The sequence below is a fragment of the Schistocerca nitens genome, chromosome 10 (genome assembly GCF_023898315.1).
Source record: "Schistocerca nitens isolate TAMUIC-IGC-003100 chromosome 10, iqSchNite1.1, whole genome shotgun sequence".
In the NCBI taxonomy this organism is placed as follows: domain Eukaryota; kingdom Metazoa; phylum Arthropoda; class Insecta; order Orthoptera; family Acrididae; genus Schistocerca; species Schistocerca nitens.
In genome coordinates this window covers 222,589,064-222,606,110 of record NC_064623.1, presented here as the reverse complement: position 1 = coordinate 222,606,110, position 17,047 = coordinate 222,589,064, and the positions used below count along the sequence as shown (strand labels likewise).

General features: G+C 39.3%; 1 protein-coding gene across 1 annotated transcript in view; it reads right to left on the bottom strand.

The window, feature by feature from the left end:
* Positions 1-17,047, bottom strand: part of LOC126210023 (serine/arginine repetitive matrix protein 1-like) — a 264,901-nt gene that overhangs the window by 78,151 nt on the left and 169,703 nt on the right. The window contains exons 12-13 of the mRNA XM_049939127.1: positions 5,198-5,446; positions 1,285-1,636 (exon numbers count right to left, since the gene is read on the bottom strand). Of these exons, the coding sequence (XP_049795084.1) occupies positions 1,285-1,636; positions 5,198-5,446 (601 nt within the window). The remainder of the gene's footprint in view (positions 1-1,284; positions 1,637-5,197; positions 5,447-17,047) is intronic.

The following is a 17,047-nucleotide window of genomic DNA, read 5'->3' as shown; positions in this document are numbered from 1 at the left end:
CCAACAAACAATTTCTGAAAAAAAGATATGTTCACATCTAATACAAATTAACATCTTAAAAAGCCTTTACTGAAAATGTATCTCTAGAGTGTAACCTTACATGAAAAGTAAGCTATATTGGGACTTTCTCATTAATTTAATCAAAGTATGTTCTGTAATATTAGATGTTATGTATGAATAAAAGCTCTCTTTCTCAGGAAAGAGTTCGTTCCATTGTGTGAACATGCTACAAAATAAGGGCCGACAAAGATTGTTTTCTATCTCACAGCTTGATTTGATCCCAATTCAGTGTTTATTTATTCAGCCAAAAACCGCAACCATAGCACAAAGTCCATAATGTGTGGACATTTCACTGTCTTGTCACATGAACTCACAAAAGCTGCACACTGAACAGGCACAAAACATTAAAAATCTCAGGTCTAGAATTCAAAATACCAAAAACATTAAGCATACAGTGCAGCTAACATATGCAGCTTTAAATATCACTTAAAAACATGTCTTCTAGTACGATTTGTTGTGGTAAAGTGTTCATAAATGTGAAGTCAGCAGATAAATAAGCTACCTATAGATTTTATCTTGGTGTTAACTTTTAGTGTCACGCAGTAAAACAAAAAGAAGATACAATATGTAAAATTTTGTCTATAGTGTGATATTCCCCCCCCTCGAAATCTATGTTGTGGTGACAGACCAATGTGTAGTGTAGCCTGAGGTCCATATTGGTTCCAACTGATAAATGTTGCAGCCTTCCCCAGTATAGAAACCATGAGCCATGCCTGATGAAGGCGAAACACATATGAAAAACAACACAAACAAAAAGGGAATGGAAACTTTTTAACTGTGATGCTACAGAAGAATGTTGATGATGATTAGATGGCTAGATTGTGTAACTAAAGAAAAGGTATTGAATTGAGTTGGACAGAAAAGAGGTTTATGGCACCATTTGACAAAACAGAGGGACTAGTTTATGGGACACATCTTGAGACATCAACGATAGCATGGAGTGCTGCATTAAACCAGTCTTCTGACCGAAGACTTCACCATTCGCCAAGGATGTGAGACAAATTTAGTTATGTAACAATGCTTTGGCTTATAACATATTCTGTATTAGCACTTTTATTTAATGACTTATCATAGATTTAAGTTATTCATTTCCTTTGTGATTACAGAAACTGGGCATTCTTAAGTTTACCTACATTACATTTATACCAGCGAAAATATTTAATATTACTAGAGCAGAATGGCCTCTTAAGGCTACGGTTCAGAAATAGAAAGAGACATACTCACATCGCCACTTGTACATCGTGACACGCTCCCTCACATGCTCCGGACTGGGCGGCGGTGTGGCAACTCTCTCGCCAGCGCCGTACCCACCGCTCCGAGGCGACGGGGACCTCTCGGGTGTGAAGACACGGCGGGCAGGCTGGGGCCGGCTGCGCACTGGAGATGACACAGGAGTAGGGATTGGGAGGTGGAGAGGGAGGTGGACAGTGGTCACTCCGCCCGTGCGCCTGCTGCGGATCCTCACTGTGCCGAACCGCTCGGGCGAGAGTGGCGTACGCGTGGGTGACGGCGGTACACGCGAGGGCGAGTGAGTGGCAGGCTCCGGGCTAGGTGGCGTGTGGTGTCTGGTCGATTCCTGAATGTCACCAGCAGCTTATATTGTAAGGACACACTTGACGACACATATCCGAAATTTCATTGAGAAAGAAAATTGCTTCCGGCCACACTGTTTTTGAAACAATAATTCCTTTTACTTTTTCTTTAAGTTGTGATGGGCCTCGGTGCATTATCAGATCACAGTGACGATTTCTACTTGAAGTTTCTACACCTTTGCTCTATAATAGAAAGCAGCATAAGTGACCCCACCTGCCTTCCCCACAACCTTCTGACTCTGTGCCTATTGGCATTCTAGTCCCTGCACACTCAGCCTGACAGCATTCCTCTCTCTGCCCATCCATACACTACTATCCCTTCCCCTTCTCTTTATCCTCCTAACTGCTGCTAGTATCCCACACGACAGTTGCAATCTGGCCCGAGCTGCCGGAGTTGGCGGTCATGTACGTGTCACGTGTGCTGCTTGTGTGTATGAATGGTATGTGTTTCTCTGCTGTGTCCAAAAGCTTTATGTAAGTGTCTTTTAATTGGGCCTGTCTCCAAGTTAACATATCTTCTGTACGGTAAGTAGCAATTTATCTCTCCCTATGAAATCGGCACTTAGTTTTACAGCAGTTTCCCCTTTCTCAAATCTTACAGTTAATTCTAATTTTTGATTGAATGTCAACACATGTTTCTTTTATTTCCCCATCATCTCTTTTACAAATTTCTTTTAACCTGATTTATTGACACTTACATGCTGACTAATATCATAATAGTGATTTTGTTTTTTAAGGGGGGTAGGACATCAAATGGGCCGACTTTGAGCAGGAGAGGCACCACAGGACATTTCAATTTCCACTGTGTATACTTTTACGAATAAATTCATAAAACTATGTCAGCATGACCAGGAAGGATTCAGAATTCACACTCATAGTAGTGGAAGTTCCAAAACATAACAAAGTAATTTTTTTTAACATCTGAAATTTCATCATTTTTTTCTGTTACTAATGGCAGCATTTGTTGCTATAGGTACACTTTTCTTCATAAGTAAGAGAGATTCTTTGATGAATTTTGCACAGCATACAAACCATACTTAAAGGTGTATGAAACTCTAGAATTTTCCAAATCTATTAAAAACTGTGGTAAAAATTGAGGTAATTAACTATAAAATTTGGCACTTCTGTGTATTCACTATTCTCTACTACTGAGTATTCACTACTCTCTTTAGAGTAAAGTATGCATCACTCTATAGAGTACTGCCCTGCCACATGTTATCAACTTTGATCCATCCCAGAAACTGTAGAGCACATCCAGAATGTTGCTGCGGGTCTCAAGATCTCAGTTGCAGCACAATCTGGATCTCATATGAGTACCAGTGTAAAATAACCCACAAAAGTTTCCACGGTGTTGACTGTGGGATAGCCAATTCTAGTGATACTGCACAACCCCTAGCATTACCCAACACATGTGCTGCACGGTCAGTTACAACAACAGCAAATTCATCAATAACTTCCACTGGGATAGGACACCTTCCTCTTCCAGGTGCCACACCAAGCTCACATGTGTTTTCTAATTTCATTATCATCTTCTTTAAACCATTTAGTGACATCAGGCCTCTCCTCTGACCTTTCAATCAGTGACACACTCTCAATGCAGCACTGTAATTCCTACTGAACACGTAAAACAGTTTCACTAACAGCGCACACAGTCTCTCTTCCCAATAGCCGTACTGTTCACTTATGCTGTGGCTTGTCAAATGACAGCGTGGATGTCATAATGTCAAACAAACTGTGTAAGCACTAGATTTACACCTGGTGGCCACAATTCAAACTAATTCTTTTCCAGCATAAATCAGCTCTACATTAACACATTTGCATATCTATCAAGCAGTGCTACCATATGATAATTACAGCCACCACTGGACCTCTGTGACTAGCTGCACTTAATTATAACCACACGGTTTCAGAGGTGCAGAACAATGGGCACACACTGGGTGGGACTCCATGTGTGAAATACCTTGGCATCCAGGTCAGTAATAAACTCAGGCAGCACCAGCAAGTGAATAAGTTCACCAAAAAGTTCATTTTTGCTTGCTTTACACACAGAAATCTCTCTCAGCATCATGAGCCACAGTGGGACTGTTAGCAGACTTTGGATACTGCCCTATGGCTTAATTTCTGTAGCAATGCAGCTGTGGTCAAAAAGGTATTTATTCTACAGAAGTGTGCAGTAACAATATTATATAAAGTTGATGTCTGAACATCTTGTTCAGGCTCCTGAATGAACTTTGTATTTTTAAACTTACCAATCAGTGCATTTACTGCCTAAGGATAGAAAAATAAATTAAGGAAGAACTTTAGAGTTAACAACCACAATGCAAACAGCAAACATAATTTCCATGGACACTGCCCATCCAAAAATTCCAGAGCACTTCATGGGATTCATACAATGATTATTCTACAAGATTAGAACCTGTAGAGTGATGTGACATTTTGTGGACCTAGAATGTTTATGACAAGCAAATATGTATACGCAGAGATCTGTGAATTCTTCCACGGTACAATAAGCTTTCTCATATAGTTGCTGCTCATTCATTCATTTACACATTGAAGCTGTCACGAAGGAAAGCCTCCGAGGGAGTGCACTGGATGTACTTATACACCAACAGTCAGAGATAGCTAATTGTGACTAGTGCAAACCAGTTCATAATGATGCTGTGGGAATTAATTCTAGATACTTCTTTCAAAATTTGTTATACACAAGGGTACTGCACATATTAGTGTAAAATTATTTATTTTAAAAACAGCAACTTCTCTTCCTCCTACACTGCTTAACTGTTCTTTCTACTTACTGATTCGTAGATTTCTCTAACGTAACTGATGTCACAGTACACTACAAAGTGGCCAATTAGGTACAATTTTGCTTTGGTTTTAAATAGTTATGTATTTCCAATTTACCACCTAGTGTTTGCAGAAAACCTGTTGAAAACTTTTGCATCAAAATATAAAACTCCATTCTGAACCCCACAAAGTCAGACAAAAGTCTACAGGGCAATTTCTTTCAGTTCTAGTATTTCAATTAGTGAAACCTAACTTACTCTTACTGTACCAGTAGAAAAATTTGTACTAGCTCATAACTGTAAGAATCCAAAGTATTCTAAAGAATCTTCCTACAAAAAATTCAGTTACTGGCTTTACATGATATTTTCATTGCACAACTCTGTAGAATAAACACTTTCTTATACCTTAGCTATCTTGCCCCAGAATGTTATTTCCATAAAACAGAACTGTCTGCATGTCAACACAATGAGAGACGTTTCTATGTGCAAACCAGACTCAGTACAGTTTTCTGGTAAACTTGTCCATATGCTGGTGCACCTTCCCATCTAACCACTTAAACATGGCTTGAAGATCAAAATTACAGTAGCAGAATTTAAATAAACTGCGTCTGTGTCAAAAATTGTAGTTTCTTTTCCTCTTGTTGTTTTCTTTTATTTCAAATCAAGCTGAAAACGCTCTTGGACATGGAGATGAATTTGTGATCTGTACTAAACACTGTATGATGCTAGTATGTTCTGAAAACTGTAAAATTCAAAACTCACCACCTCAGGAGTTCCTTGTCTCAGCTTGTCATCCTTCAGCAGCTCGCTATCCACCTGGATCTCTGGGATAGAAGTGGATTTCTGCTCTTCTGGTTCCTTTTCTGCTGCATCACCAAGCACAGGAGGAGTTTCTTGGTGATTTGCTTCTCCCTCCTCATCTTCAAAGTCATCTTCATAGTCGAGTGAGCCACCATCGACACTGCCTCCGTCCTCACTTCCATTGTTCGTCACCTCATTATCTGCTGGTTCCTGCACAAGAGATTAGAAATACTACTCTGTGTATCATTAGAAATGGTGTTACTCTGTGCTCTCTCTCTGACTTGCATGGAATGACTTTATATTACAATGAACACTGTTTTTACTCAAATTTCAAATAAAAATACATACTAATAACTTTAGTGGCACAACTGGACCATAAATTTAACAACTGCTGAAAGTAGAAAACCTGCAGCAAGACTAACATGTATGTACGTGTGTGTGTGTGTGTGTGTGTGTGTGTGTGTGTGTGTGTGTGTGTGTGTGTGTGGGCGCGCGCGCGCACACGCACGCACACATGCTGGCCATTTTGTGGTGTATGGTGGAGAGTACTTTTTGCATCACTGTCACTTTCCTATTTCCTGTTCCACTCCCGAATGTTCTGCGGAAAGAATGATTGCTGGTAAGCCTCCGAGTGAAACTGAATCTCTCTAATCTTACCTTGTTGGTCTTTTTTGTGAGATACACAGAGTCTGAGTAAAAAGCATTGACAACAATTTTTTCCTGATGCACTCATATGTCACACCACACATGCTTGATGGTGGGGAATGTCACCTCCAACGTGCACCAAGTGCAAGACATCTGCAAGCATTCGTTCAGGCAAGATCGTCTTTCTAGTGGAACCCTATTGAGTAACTCAGTGCCAGCATAAAATGCAGGAAACGATTGAACAGTGTTATGCAATCAAAGTTTTTTGTCAGACTGGGGAAATCTAGTACAAAGACATTGGACATAATTTGAGGATGAAAGCATGTCACAAACGCCAGTCTTTAAATGACACAAGCTATTCAAAGATGGCCAAGACAGTGTGAAAGATGAGCCCCCTATTTGATGGCTGTTGATGTCAAGAACTGACAACAACATACAATGTGTGCGTCAAGTGCTGAGTTCAGACTGTCTGTTAAGTGCGCGCACGTCACAGATACAATTGCTTTGATAAGATGACAGTGTACACCAGCCAGCCACCAGGCAAGCCACTGAAGGAAACTGTAAATCGCATCACTACAACGCACCCAGCTACACCTGCTCCACGGTCACCAACTACCTGATGATAAATGGCATCAGGAAGATTCCCCAACCCCATTACAGTCCCAGCTTAGCTCGAGCAGACTATTTCTTATTCCCAAAAGTGAAATCCACCATGGGACCCTCAGTGCCATCAAAGAAGCTCACACATGTTCTCTTAAGGACCTACCAATATCTGCCAAACAGGAAGCCTTTGATTCGTGGGAAAGTTACTGTCGAAAGGGTGTCAACACTCGAGGGCTCTGAAGAATTTTGAGGCATTGCAGCAATATCTCAAAGAAATTAATTTTTCTGAAACTTTTCTGATACTTTTTATACAAACCACATAATGGCTGACTCATCTAGGACTGTACACTAAAGGAATTTTAACAGTAAACCACACCATCATTTGCAACAACTCTCTTGCAGTGTGTGCCACTGGAGTTGGCCGAGCATCTTCCTGATGTTTGCAGTTGCTAAATGAATCTGTGATGAAACGAGATGGTCTTCTTTGGAAATTTTTCTATTTCGGTTATCAATCCTGTATGGTAAGTGTTGCAGACTGATGAGCATTATTTAAGTATTGGTCAAATCATGGGTCTGTAACCTACCTCCTCCATGGATGGACTACACTTTATAAGGATTCTTTCAATGAATCTCAGTCTGGCATCTGCCTTACCTGCAAGTAGTTTTATGTGGTCGTTCCACCTTAAATCAGTCTATTTGCTTATCCCCAGGTATTTAACAGCAGTAAATGCTTCCAATAATTTGTCTACAAATCTATAATCACACAATAATAGATCTCTCCATCTACTTACATGCAGTATGTCATTTTTTTATGTAGAGGGTCAACTGTCAATCCTCAAGAGGCCTTCATGCATTTCACTACAGTTTTCTAGTGCTGCCACTTCTCTACAAAAGAGGAACACTATCTGAAAAAAATCTCACAGAAGTTCAGACATTGCCCTTTTTGTGGTTTATATAATGAAAAATAATGGTTCTGTATCACTCCTTTGGGTATTCCCAAAGTTCTTTTATGTCTGAAGATTTCTCTCCATTAAGAGTGGGATGCTTTTTTCTGTTTACTAGGAATTTCTAGTTGTTCAGTGATTTAAAAAAATCCTTCACTACGGTAACAGCTGGGAACCAGGAGAAGGTACAGATAATCATGGGTGTTCAAAATTATTAACATGTTTGCCACCAATCATGAGGTATTTCATACCAGATGATATGGCTGCAGGAATTAACAATTATGAATTAAGTTATACAAAATGAGTTTCTACAAAATGTGACACAAAAATTGTCTGGCAAATATATGCATTTTACAGATTGTCGACATTACACATGGGTATAGTAAATTTTTTTTATGTGGTTGAACAGAATATGGATTTTGTTATGGTCTCAGTTGGACCACATGGCTTCCTCTTTACTATAATTCCTGTTGTTCTCCAACTGACAATTTTACAGATGCTGATGTCAGTATGTTGGCACTCAAGGCTGAAATGACATGAAGAAGCCACTGATCTGCCATGACAGACATACCAAACAGATATACCAATAAGAACACTTGTGTCACATGCAAAGAAACAGTGCTTTACCATTCACTGCTTCATCTCTACTGAAATGGCATTATGTAGCAAGGTGACAGCTCCTCCACCCTAACTACACAAGTGGTGCATAGCACCTATTTGAAAACATCCAATTCATGATGGTCACCATGTAAGAAACAGCTTGATGATTCATGGAAGATCAACAAAGGTTCCATGACCCATAATCAAAGCAAAGCTGCCTCTGTGTCTCTCAGATTATACAGCCTTCCAACGATGCACAATATCATGCAATAGCTTTGTTGGATTGAGGCAAATGGGAAGAAACAAATATAAGAGATAAAGGATTTGAAAGCCAAATTAAGTGAACAAAATTGTCATGAAGAAAGGTACAACAGTTCCACCCACATGAATAGGAAAATCAGAAGTTTGTTTGTAGCTGGTTCTAAAAGCTTTGCCTTTCAGACCAACACATCTACACCTATTTACTGGGTGGCCAAATATTTAGCAAAATTGTTGAGCACTTTTGTGGAAAAATCTGAACATCATGCATAAAACAGCAGATTTCATTAGAGTGTTGTAAGTTCTTATATATTTGTTAGCTTTGATACCATTTCATTGTTTACAAAAGTACCTATAGCTGATTCTTTGTCACTGGACTCCAGCAAGTTTAGCGTGTTCTATCTGCACTTAGATTGTATTTGATTGCCTGTCTTTTGAACAGATTGGCAGTGCTGTCAAGAATAGTACATTTTCACACCCTATGGGAGATTCCTTTGTGAAAGATTTTGTAGAGGAAATGCTTAATACTGCAGTTTTAGAGTGACAGAGTTCTGAAGATACAATGATGATCCATTAATATTGTGTTTCCATGTTGAAGAAAACTGATGGAGTTATTGGCTCATCTCAAATCCATTTATGGGAATATATGTGAAATGTTTTTGGACATACTAGCTTGATAGAAGAAAGACAGGTCTCCAGCACATGCTGTGTACCATAAGGCCACCCAGACAGATTTATCGTTTGCAGGCATCCAGCTGCACCATTCTCTTGCTTGCTTTGCTCTGCTTTGCTTCACAGGTCCTGTGTAGAGTATGATGCTGACCATCTCTAAAAACAGCTGGTACGCCATGAGATTATATTCAGGATAAACAATACTCGTGAGGTGTGATCAAAAAGTAATGAGAATTTTTGTTTTTCTTAAGGAATCTTTATTTATTCATCAACATCACCTTTGTCCCCTTTAAAGTAATCCCCTTCAGATATAATACACTTGTGCAAGCATTTTTTCCAACCTTGGAAGTACTTCTGGAACTCACTTTCCATCATGGTGTCAGCTCCTACAGTGATTCTGCTTTTATCTCATCAGTGGTGGCAAAATAATATCCTTTACTGGTTCACGTCAGCCTTGGGAATGGAGAGAAGTTTCAAGGGGTCATGTCTGTCAAATTTTTCCCAAAACATCACAAGCATTGAGGTGTGATCAAGAACATTATCATGATGCAGTTTCCACAAGTGCTCTACCACAATTCCGGTCATTTTCTTTGGATTGCTTCACACAAACAGCACGTAACTCCTAGGTAGTATTCCTTATTGACCATAAGCCCATAAGGTAGGAACTCATGATGCAATATCCCATTGTAATTTAAGAAAACAGTAAGAAGAACCTCCACATGTGATTGAGCTTGTTGAAGTTTTTTCAGTCTTAGGTCTTCAGGCAGTTTCCACTGGGACAACTGGGCCCCTGTTTCAATGTCATACTCATAAACTGATGTTTCATCACCTCTTACAACATTCTTTAGAAGTTCTGGATCATTGCAAACTTCACTCAGCAATTTCTGAGCAATTTCTATGCGACATAGTTTTTGGTTGAAATTCAACAATTTTGCAACAAAATCTGCTGGTACATCAAACATCTGAAAAAATTGCTTGGCATAAGCCATAGGCTATGCCAACAGCATCAACGACCTTTCTAATGGTGATCTGGCAATTTTCCTGAATGATTTTCTTTACTTCTTCACAGTGTCACCAGTAATTGGGCATCAAGGGTGGTCATCGTCTTCAACATCTTTTGACCACCTTTGAAATGTTTCTACCACCCATAAACTCTTGGTTTACTCACAGTAGATTCACCAAAAGCTGCAGTCAACATTATAAGTGGGGGCTATACTATTCCACTTTTCGAGCAAAATTTAATGCAAATTCTTTGATCCATGCTTTTGAAAGTAGAAATTCACTGAGTACTCGAAAACATGTATATTTTTTTTTTTTTACAGACAACACTAAATTAAATATTCAAAACAGTTGAAAATGCAAAAATACATCAGGACCATGTTTATCAACAAGATAAAAAATGTTTTTGAAAATTGGATGTATAAAGCCCACAAAATTAAAAAATTCCCTTACCTTTTTGTGCTGGCCTATTCTGGCACCACCACGCCTTGTTGCGTAGAGGTTACAAGAGTATTGATAGAGGCCAATGAAAAGCCTCACTGGAAACACACCGCTAGTGCCCTTTCAGCCGCTAGTATTTAGGATCGCCACCACAGACCGGAGGGCCAGTTCAGTCAGTTAGTTCGCCTGTTATGTCAGTTAGTTCAACTCCATATGCCATGGACTTCCAGCGCGTCACCAAGACTTAATCGCAGACTTAGCCTCTAGTACAGAGACAGGCAGCACATAGCAACCTCATAGTGAACATACTGGACTTCTGCTTCAACAGCATTGAGACTACATTGAGACTACATGGACTATGCAGAAGAGAGATTGTACCACAGCACATGGAAACTTAAGTTCAGTAGCTCTTTGTTTATGAGTAAGGAACCCAGTTATTAATGGCGTGCAGTTTGTGTTATAGAACAAGGATACCGGCCACCAACCGACATCCTCTCCTTGCTTTCCACGGTACAGCTCTACAAAGACAATGAGATGACATAAAAGCAGCTAATGAGTATACAACATTTTGGTCACACCTGGTAGATCATATTACGGAAACTCTCTGAGCCGAGAACATCAGACTAGCGACACAAAAAGAAAGAAGTACTGAGAAGTCTATAGCTAGTCTTCTGTGTGGGAAACATTAAATGCCAGAATCCATACAAGGTTAAGGTGGCCTTTCATCTGTTGGCCAAGATGGCAAATTGTCTCGGTACTGTGATCTACTTCAATGACATCCAGGAATCTAGAAAAATCTGCACTTATATGGAGAAAATCAGATATAATGTTTGAGTACGAGACTGTCTGAGTCAGCACCTCTCTTAACTACAATAAATGGTAAATCCCTCGAACAAAAAACTATGACCAGTAGTTGGAAGAAAGCCCAGGACACATCCATCAATAAGAATGGTAGCATAAGTAATCCACAAAATTACCATCCAATATCCTTAACATCCATTTGTTGTAGAATCTTAGAACATATTCTGAGCTCTGACACCAGTGAGGTGTTGCAAAGAGCTTGGCCTCCTCTATACCAACCAGTATGGGTTCTGAAAACATTGACCAGTGAAAGCCAACTCACACTTCTCACATGACATTCTGAAAACAATGGATCAAGGCACTCAGGTAGATGCTTGTAAAAAGCTTCTGACTCATTATCACATCTATAATTGTTATCAAAAGTATGATCGTACAGGGTATAAAGTAAAATTTGTGACTGTGTTGGGGATTTATTGCTAGGGAGGATGAGACATATTTACGTTGTATATTAATGACCTGGCAAATGATATTAATAACATTCTCAGACCTTATGCAGATGATGCATTTATCTAAAATGGCATACTGTCTGAAAAAAGCAGCAGAAATATTTAGTCAGATCTTGATAAAATTTCAAAGGAGTGCAAAGACTGACAAATTACTTTAAATGTTCAAAAATGAAAAACTATGCAAATCATAAAATGAAAAAAAGTAGTATTGTATGACTACAAGACCAATGAGTCACAGCTGAAATCGGCCTGGGTGTAACAGTTTGTAAGGATACGAAATTAAACTACAGGCTCAGTCAAAAGGTAACACAGGTGTCAGACTTCACTTCATTGATAGAATGCTAGAGAAGTGCAGTCAGAATAATGGGGGATATTGAACATAGCAAAGAAGGGTAGCAGAAATTGTCACACGTTTGCTTGACCCATGATGAACTTCAGCATCATGGAGATGCTGAACAATCTGAACTCACACACACTAGAAAACAGACATGAACTACTCAATAAAAGTCTACTCACAAGTGTCAACTACCAAATTTAAGTGATGAATCTAGGACTTTATTTGAACTCCCTATACAGGGTGAGTCAAAAATGACTTTACAGTTTCAGAATGATACAGAAATTTACTGAGATGACTTACAGAATTGGTAGATGTGTCGTTTTATAGCAAACAATCTGAAGTTTCGCATAAAGGTGTCAAGTGGTATTCTGGTTTGATGTGACTACCATTTGTAATGTGGCAAACACCCCACCAGTAATCAATTTCTTCCCACACTTGTTACAGAAAAGTGGGAATAACTTGTGCAACGGTAGTGTACATTCGATTTTTCAGGTTGGCTATGTTGTTTAGCAGTGGAGAACTTGCAGATGATCTCTAATAAAACCCCAAAGAAAGAAATCCAATGGTGTCAAATCTGAAGAGTGAGGTGGCCATGCAATTGGCTCTCCATGCCCTATCCATCACTTGGGAAGTCATTATCAAGGAAACTTTTAACTTCTGTGAGGGAATGAGGTGGTGCACCATCTTGTTGGTAGTAAACCATCCCATCTCAGTCCCCTTCATTGACCTATCAATCTTTGGAATTCAAAAGTTTTCAAGCATATCCAGGTACACAATACCAGTGACAATTTTCTCTATGAAGAAAAAAGGGAACACACCTTCAATTTGCTAACAAAACAAAACACATTAATGTTGGGGCTGTCATGAATGTTTTCCATGTCTGCATGTGGATTTTTGTTGTCTCATATTCTGCAGTCATGGGTTTTCACAGTGCCACTAACATGAAATGTTGACTCATCACTGAAGATTATTGTGTTCATGTCTCGTCATCCTCTATGCGATGAAAAATTTCTGCATAGAATTCCCCATGAGCAACCTTACCTGCATCACTAATGTATTTTGCCATTGTGACTCCATATGGTTTCTGTGTAAGCATCTACTCAGCTTTCACCAAACAGTCTTTTGTGAAATGCTTGATTTTTGTGGATTGCAGACAAAGTTCTCCCTAACCTGTTCGACATAATCTCAAAATGTGGGTGACCTGGTGATTTATCATGCTGCAATGAACATGTCTCAACAAAGTTTTTTACCAAGAGTACATTGTAGGCATGCTTGGAGGTTCTGGTGTGGAATTTATGCCGAACAGTTGCTGCAGAGATGGTTTCATGAAACCAAAACACACAGCAAGCACACTCCATGTCAGCGAAAGCACCCATTTTGACTGTGCTGGCGCTCCTGGTGGCAGGATTGGGTACTGATGCACTACATAAAAAAGAACTTTAGGTTGTTTGTTACAAAATGACGCATCTACCAATTCTATAAGTTATCTCAATGGATTTCTATATCATTCCACATTTTTAAAGTCATTTTTGACTCACACTGCATGTTGCTCCCATAGGGATCACAAAGGTGATATTATACTAATCACAGTGTGCACAGAGGTGTTTAAGTAATCATTATTCTTGCACTCCATACCCAAATGGAATGGGAAGAACCTCTAATAACTGGCACGATGTAAACTTTTCACTCTGCCATGTGCCTCACAGTCATTAGTAGGGTAGAGATGTAGATGTATCAAATGCTAATGCAAGGGTACCCAAGCCTGTGGATGATGGCAAGCTGTGCCCTCTCTCCCCCCAATCTCTCAGGCATAGGAAAAAATATAGTGTAATCAGGCGTGTTTCTTTTCAAGAAAATGACTTAAAAAACAGCATTACTTAGGTTTTTAACTCGGTCATAATTTTTTTTATGGCTACTTACAAGTTGCCGGTCATCTTCCAAAATATTACAAATACTCCACACCTCCAGTCTCGCCGCACACACCTACCTTCTACAGTGAGACAAAGCTGTTGTAGCTGAACACTATTCCTACTGGCCATTTCCATGGATTATGACAACATTCAGACGCCGCCTTGTGCAGATTACTGTGCACAGTTCCTACATTGTTGTGACATTCTCTACTTTTCTTAAATCATTCTTTTCACAGATGAAACACATTTCACAAACGAAAGTCTGCTTAACTGTCATAACAACCACATTTGGCATGAGGAAAACCTTCATGCTGCACATGCCCATAGATTTCAACATAGTTTTGGTATTGATGTGTGGGCTGGGATTATCCATGTTTGTATAACTGGCCCATGTATTCAGCCACCCTATTTAGTGGGTCACAGCTACTTGGTCTTCATGCAAGACATGCTGGTGTGGCATTGCATATCCATCAGATGATATCAGATGGTATTCCAGCACAATGGTGTACCAGTCCACTTTTCATGCAATGTCCATCAGCACCTTCACCAAACTTTCAGAGACATGTCGATACATCATGATGGTCCAATTTGTTGGTAATCATGATTGCCCTGTTCAGCACCTCTGGAGTTTTACCTGAAGGGCTACAAGAAGACTATTGTTTAAAAGACTCCTGTGGAGTCACAGGATGATCTTCTTGCCTGCAGCAGAGGCCATTCAGGGAACTTCAGGACTTTTGGACTGTGTGTTGTGAACATTGTTCACAGGTACACTTTGTACAGCAAAACCTGTGGTCACCACTTCAAGCATATGTTGTAGCTCATGCTGGTATGTATTTGTTGATGCATGTACAGCATATCTTTTGACATTCTTTCAAAGTCATATATCTTCCAAATGACACTCTTCTGGAAATGGGTTTATTACCAAATCTGAGTCCCCTCTACAACAACTATAAGTGTATAATGACAACTCTGAATCACATTGTACAGGCAGGCTTCTACACTCGGAAGTCAGTTAATGCCCTAATGATCATCAGTCAGCCTACATCTATTTTTGAAATGCTTATCTTTATCATAACTTTCTGTCTGGACTTAAGCATTGTCACAAAAAAACTGCTTTGATATTCTTTGTGCCTCTACAGCACTACCCTTAATCATAAAACACAATTCATTATTTATCAAGTTCCACATATCCCATCAAGAAGGAAAACCTACAGACACCACAGGAACTTAATCTGTATACTATACTGCTTAGTGCCATGTCATTCAGTAATCCTCTGCTTTGGGAAAAGATGCTGCACCCTCAGTTCTATTAAAAAGCTGCTGTTGATCAGCTATTAGTGGCTACACATTTACTTGATTACAATGGTAGTTTTCAAAGAAAATATATCTCTTCGATCTGTAAATACCGATTCCTATGTGTAGCTTCTATAAGCCCACCATGGTTTAATAGCCATCTTAGAAAACTGCTATGTAAACAAAGAGAGCTTCAGCACATATTTAAGACAAGTCAAAACCTAGCTCACAAATTAAAGCTGAAAAAAGTGAAAATGAGCATAAGGAGAGCAATAAGAGAAGCATTCAGTGACTTCAAAAGTAAAATTTTGTCAGCTGACCTGAGTAAAAATCCTAAGAGGTTTTGGCCTTAAGTGAAATCAGAAATCAGTTTGAAATCATCTGTTCAATTACGCAGTGACCATACTGGCACCAAAATGGAAGATAACAGAGAGAAGGTCAAAATACTGAGGTTGGTCTTCTGAAATTGTTTCACCATGGAAGATCATAACATGGTACCTACTTTCAATCATCGTGTGAATACTGCTGTAAGCAGTTTAAAATCATCTGTTCAGTTACTCAGTGACCATACTGGCACCAAAATGGAAGACAACAGAAAGAAGGCCAAAATACTAAAGTTGGTCTTCCAAAATTGTTTCACTGTGGGAGATAAGAACACAGTCACTCCTTTCAATCACCACGTTAATGTTTCAGCAGCAGATATTGAGGTAACTGATCACTCGCTCAGTAGAGGAAAGGTGTCAGGACCAGATGAGATACCTATGGAATTCTACAGAGAGCATGTGAAAGAACTTGCTTCCCTTCTAACAGCAGTTTATTGTAGATTTCTGGAGCAATTACAGGTACCTCATGATTGGAAAAAAAGTGCAAGTCATTCCCAGTTTCAAGAAAGTTTGTAGGACAGATGCACATAATTATAGACATATCATTGATATGAACCTGTTCTAGAACTATGGAACATGTTTTACCCTCATGTATTATGACATTTTTGGAGTATCAAAATTTCATCTATAAAAATCAGCATGGATTCTGCATGCTTGCAAAGTTCAGCTTGCTCTGTTCCTCCATGAGATCCATAGCACTGTAAGACAATGGCATTCCGGTTGATGCCATGTTCCTTGACTTCAGGAAGGCGTCGGAACCATCCGGCACTGTCGGCTAGTGAAAAAAATATGAGCTTATCGAGTATTGGAGAAGATTTGTGGTGGGATTCAAGACTTCCTTGCAAACAGAACTCAACAATGACTTACAATTCCACATTGATGAAGATGCAAAGTTAGTTCTTTTTGCTGATGATACAAGTATAGTAATAACATCCAAAAACCAAGAACTAAGTGATGTAATTGTAAATGATGTTTTTCACAAAATTATTAAGTGGTTCACAGCAAACGGTCTCTCTTTAAATTTTGATAAAACACAGTATATACAGTTCCGTACAGTAAATGGCACAGCTCCATTAATAAATATAGACTTTGAACAGAAGTCTGTAGCTAAGGTAGAATTTTCAAAAATTTTAGGTGTGTCCACTGATGAGAGGTTAAACTGGAAGCAACACATTGATGGTCTGCTGAAACGTCTGAGTTCAGCTACGTATGCTATTAGGGTTGTTGCAAATTTTGGTGATAAGAATCTCAGTAAATTAGCTTACTATGCCTACTTTCATTCACTGCTTTCGTATGGCATCATATTCTGGGGTAATTCATCGCTGAGTAGCAAAGTATTCATTGCTCAAAAACGTGTAATCAGAATAATTGCTGGAGCCCACCCACGGTCATCCTGCAGACATCTATTTAAGGATCTAG